Source organism: Panicum hallii, chromosome 6, assembly GCF_002211085.1.
Source record: "Panicum hallii strain FIL2 chromosome 6, PHallii_v3.1, whole genome shotgun sequence".
NCBI lineage: Eukaryota > Viridiplantae > Streptophyta > Magnoliopsida > Poales > Poaceae > Panicum > Panicum hallii.
Genome location: NC_038047.1, coordinates 14466655 through 14471849, shown reverse-complemented (window position 1 = coordinate 14471849; position 5195 = coordinate 14466655). Strand labels below are relative to the sequence as shown.

General features: G+C 51.8%; 1 protein-coding gene across 1 annotated transcript; it reads right to left on the bottom strand.

Annotated features, from left to right (window-relative positions):
• Positions 1–2983: 2983 nt before the first annotated feature.
• LOC112898146 lies at positions 2984–3945 on the bottom strand. The gene is made up of 2 exons (XM_025966531.1): positions 3774–3945; positions 2984–3660 (listed from the first exon to the last, which is right to left on the bottom strand). The coding sequence occupies exons 1-2, from the start codon at positions 3943–3945 to the stop codon at positions 2984–2986; spliced, it is 849 nt and encodes a 282-aa protein (XP_025822316.1).
• Positions 3946–5195: the final 1250 nt, after the last annotated feature.

The following is a 5195-nucleotide window of genomic DNA, read 5'->3' as shown; positions in this document are numbered from 1 at the left end:
ACATGAGAACAAGGTAAGTGCAGCAACTTGGGCCTCATGCATGAGCGACAACAAGTTCCATCAAACTTGAGAATGCACTCCTTTACAGGAGTTTGACGTCTCATGCCACGTCGCGCTCTGTCTTTAGGAGATACCTCAAACTTGAGCTCCTGTGTACCACATTGCCGTACGTGGTGTAACCAGGCGCTTTCTGCCTTCTTAGTCATATATTCTGTTATCATTTTCCTAAAATATCTGTCAGGATCTTGCATGAATACCCGATTTTTAGTGAACCGGTCTCTAAAGTAATCGGTACACCCGCGGATGATAAATTCCACAATTGCAACCAGTGGAAGCCGACGAACACCTCGTAGCACCCAATTGTAAACCTCGGCGAAGTTGGTGGTCATTATGCCGTACCTTGCACCATCGGTATCATAAAGTAATGCCCACTTCTCCTTGGGTTCATTCTCAATCCATTCAGAAAAGGTTTTCACCGCTGACCCAGACCTTCTGCGAGTACGTGCAGTATCTGTTGGCAAAGGACACAAAGCCTCTGCTTCATCATGTGCATATCTGTTTTTTGATGCGTCCTCGGCTCTTTTCTTCCCGGTTAGTTCATCAAGTTTCTGCCACTGCTTGTTAAACTTTTGCTGATTCGTTTCCTTGCATAGCCTCTTGAACAGATCCATAAGGTGCTTGTTCTTGAATTGCCTAAAAAAGTTTGCACCGATATGTCTCATGCACCACCTACTGCGAACATCACGCCACTTGGGCGGCTCTCCAGTCTCCACACACCCCTGCTGCAAATCTAGTATTGCTCTCAGTATGCCGGCGTGACGATCATGAATGAGGCAGACATCTTCCCTATCCCGAACGACTGCAAGCTTAACCCATTCCAGGAACCAGTACCAACTGTCTGTGTTCTCACTCTCGACAAAAGCAAAAGCAACAGGAAGCAACTGATTATTTCCATCCACTCCAATAGCTGTCAGCATTTGCAATCTATACTTTCCTGTGAGAAAGGTTCCATCGATGCAAAGGAGAGGTCGGCAGTGTTGGAATGCGTTAATGCATGGCCCCAAGCTGAAAAAGACCCGCTGCAATATGTAGGGCGGACCTTCTCCTCTGTCTAGAGTTTTCAGGTCATAATAGCTTTCAGGATTTCTCTGACATAGGACGGCCAGCAATCGAGGAACATTATCATATGCAGCCTCGAACGTACCAAACCTCATCTCCAACACCTTTTGTTTTGCACTCCACGCCTTGTTGTACGAGATGGTATACTTGTACTTTTCCTGAATATACCGGATAATAGACTTTGGTTCATATGACATATTCTCTACTATCATCCCGTACATCTCATTTGCGATGTATTGCGATGTAAGGTTGCGATGGGTCTTCTGCACCCCCAGCAAATGACAAGTGTGCTGAGTGACAATTGAGCATTCCCAATAATCTTTCCATTTACCCTTATAGGCATGCACCCGCCACGGACAGCCCTCCTTCATACATACCACATCGTACTTACGAGATTTGCACTCGACTGTTTTAAACTCTCGCATAAGAGAGAGAGACCAACACTTAACAGCTTCCTTCACCTCTTCAATTGAGTGGTACCTCGCACCCTGGACAATTCATTCTCCCTGCAATCCGAAGGCCCGCTTGATCCGTCATCTACGACAAGATGACTGAAGTCGCTGCTTACCCATTCTTCAGGCACATCATCGTCATCATCAGACGAATCGGCATTCATTGCTTCATCCAATTCACGTTCTTTGTCTTGCAGCTGTTCAACAATAAAGGGTATGTTCTCCCCCTCATCAGCCACGCATTGAGGTGCTGCGGTGCCACCTGCCTTAATGTTTCCCTCCTCAACTTCTTCATCAATATTTTCATCCCCCGGCGCAGCTTCAATGTTTATCAAAGAGTTCTGGTGCACAGTGACAAGGAGTACCATTGGCCAGTGCCAATGACTTGCATTTTGCAGATAAGTTAACCAGTCCTCGTTGCTTGCAAGTGGCATCAGCTCCCAGATCAAAGCGTGAGTGGTACAATTTATGACGCACTGAACACTCACAGTGTGTGTCTCCTGATTAATCCTTAATCCTCTCATTAACCAGTTGCATAGGGATTCAAATGTCCTCTCGTGCGGTCTAGTAATTCCTCTGACCGCACAGTTGAATTCACTTAAATCTACCCCATTCGGCCCATAAATCACATTTCCTTCTCCATAATATATACTGAAAATACCCTTCTCGGAAGACATATCTTTCAATCATTAATAAACTAGTTATACTACATATTAATACACAACGACGACCCTAAGTTTCAGCGATTCTCAGATTATATTTTACAGATTCTAAACTATTCAGAATATAAATTATACTAAAAATAAATGAAAATACTAAAAACTATTCAAAACATAACTACTCTAAGAAATATTTCCTACATTATAGTTATTTTCATGTAATTATACGGTTAGAATGAGAATATACCTCCAAATCAATGTGTGAACAGGGCTTCGCCGCTTTCTCTTCTCTCTTCCTCTCCTCTCTTTCTTTTTTTCTGATTTTTGCTGGATAAAATGAAATTTTTAGGGCAAGTTGGGGCTTATATAGTCGGGGATACCTCCCGCCCGACCAAAGGGCGGGATGCCCCTCAGGATACATCCCGGCCGTTGGGTGGGCGGGATGCCCCCGCAGGGATCTCTTCGTGAATTTCTTATTTGCGAAGAGACCCTCGGGGAACCTCCCGCCCGCTATATTCCCAACCGGCACCCCTTTTCCCAATTTTATTTTTTATCCCTTTTTTTAAAAAGTCCCAAGATCCCGGCGCCCGGGGCCCAGAATTGCATGGGCCAGGCCTGAACAAGGCCTGCACTGGCGGACCTCCGTGGAGGCCAAACGGGGTGCTGCCCCCCCCCCCCCCGGTCAGGCAAATTTCTATAAGATATGATGTATTATCATAATTATCCATTTGTAGATTAGCTAAATTAGTTGAGTTAACAATAGTTGCCCCCTTTCATTTGCCTCATGTTCTGCCACTGAAGGCCTGTCCACGGGTTGAAGCCAGCTGCCCAACGTGGTTGTGTGGCGCTACCATCGCCGCCGCCACCGCCACCAACCGAAGGATGGGTAGGGCCGGCGGAGGAGTTCCCGCGGCCCCGCTTGTTGTTCTTGGACTTGTAGCGGTAGCCAGAGTTGCCGCTCGAGGAAGGAGGGCGGCCGTCGGCGTTGGTCGTCGGGGAGCCCGAAGATCCACCACCACCGTGACTGGCAACGAGGGCGTGGCCGTCGTCCTGCTCCTGCTGGGAGTCGTGCTCGTCCTTGAGTTCCTCCAACAGCAGGTATGAGTGGGCACTCTGGAACATGTGCGGCGGGGATTTGTCGGTGATGATGGGCTTCAGATGGCGGTACTTGGTGTTGAGGCCGCAGAGCATATTCAGCACTTGCGACGGCTCGGAGATGGGGTGGCCGACGTCGCGCAGCGCGTCGGCGAGGATCTTTAGCTTGGAGCAGTACTGCGTGATGGAGAGCTCACCTTGACGGATGCTGCGGAACTCAGCTTCGAGGTAGACGGCTCGCTGAAGTTCGTTGTCGCGGAAGAGGCCCTCGACATCCGACCAGATGCGGAAGGCGGGACGCACGCGGCCTGTAGACGATTGTCGAAGACGGGCTCCTTCATCGTAGTGTACAGCCAATTGATGATGCTGTGATCGTTCTACTTCCAGTCGATGTCGCGCGCGGCGAGTCCCGGCGGCGAGAGAACATGGTCCTCCAGGCCGAATTTGCCCAACACAGAGTCGAAGAAACACCTCCACTGGGTGTAGTTCGGCTCGTTCATGTCGAGCATCACCGGCACATGGGACTTGATGTTCACATTTTGCACGACGGAGGCGGGCGCAGGCTGGGGCGCGGCAGCGGAAGAGGCAAAGGAATCAGAGGAGTGGGTTGGGGAGGCCATGGCAGCGGAAGTGGAGATGGACGCGAACGGATTGGATTCGTCGGTCACTGATACCATGAAGAAAGTAAGAACTCGAGGTGGATGAACAGCGAGTTGTATTGATCATCGGTGTTGTACGTTTATACAGGTACAGGTTACAAGGAGATCTAACTGCTATTGCTAAGCCTGGGCGCGATGCATGCGGAGCGAGCGGGGCGAGCGGATGGCGTGCGTTGTGCGCGGCGAGCGCGTGGGCGTGGCGGCGATGCCGCTAGCTCATGCACAGGCATGCTCGCCAACAGTCCCCTCTCGCGGCCCCTGGTGCCGCACGTGGAGGTGGTGCGCGCGCTTCACATCGCCACGCGCAAGGCGCATCCCGAGGTCAGATCTATCGTCCTTCGTCGGGCGAGCAGCAGCGTGCAAGCAAGCGAACGAACGCCGACCGAATTCTTGACACGACAAATATTTTTGTTTGGGTTCGTCCGTGCAGATCATAAAGCGGCTGCTCGCGATGCCTAACGCGGTGGCCGGCCGGCGGCGCGGCGAAGGGGCGCGCGCGGCCCGCCGCGAACACGCAGCGGCTGCTGGTCGGCTGCGGCGGCGCGGCCGCGTTCCCAGCGGCTCGGCCGGGGAAACGGCTGGGAAAGGGTGGACGTCGACGTGCGGCCGGAGCTCTGGGCGGAGCTCCAATGGCGGCCGGGCTGTGCGAGGTCGATTCCGGCCGGGAACGGCCGGAATAGGTCGGGTCAGTGGTGGGGAAGGTGGAGGTTATGGCGAGGAGGTCGGGGCACGAGGAATCGGAAGGGGATGGGGCGTGGCTGGCGGATTAATTTTGGTCGGTAATGGAGGGTTCTGCTCGGCTTGACGTGAGGAGGAAGAAGAACAGCGAAAGAATGGGAGGTCGCCAGGGGAGGGGATGAGGCCGCGGAGGAGTTGGTGGCAGTGTGGGCGAGGGCGGCGAGCACTGGCGCGAGGACGGCCGGCCGGCGTCATCGCACGGCGGTACAGTGAGGCGCGCTGACGTCGGCGGCATGGGCGCGGCGGGCAAGTGGGCGGGGAGCGAGCGCGAGAGAGAGGAGTTAGGCAGTGGGATCAAGGTCAAAATCATCTTTTCAAACTACACTTAACAGCACATGGATAGAAATATGGACAGAATGTCACCAAGGGGATAAATCAAATTTTCTATAGCATGGAACTTCTCAAAATTCTGTGGCACAGAAAAAATTATCAAAATTTCTATAACACTAAGGGAATCGGCTCGTTTCATTTTG

Excerpts from the sequence above, each read along its gene's own strand:
- LOC112898146 (XM_025966531.1), bottom strand. The coding sequence starts at position 3,945 with ATGGCCTCCCCAACCCACTCCTCTGATTCCTTTGCCTCTTCCGCTGCC. Across the intron at positions 3,661-3,773 it reads TTTCTTCGACTCTGTGTTGG|GAGCCCGTCTTCGACAATCG; the intron begins GCAAATTCGGCC and ends ACTACGATGAAG.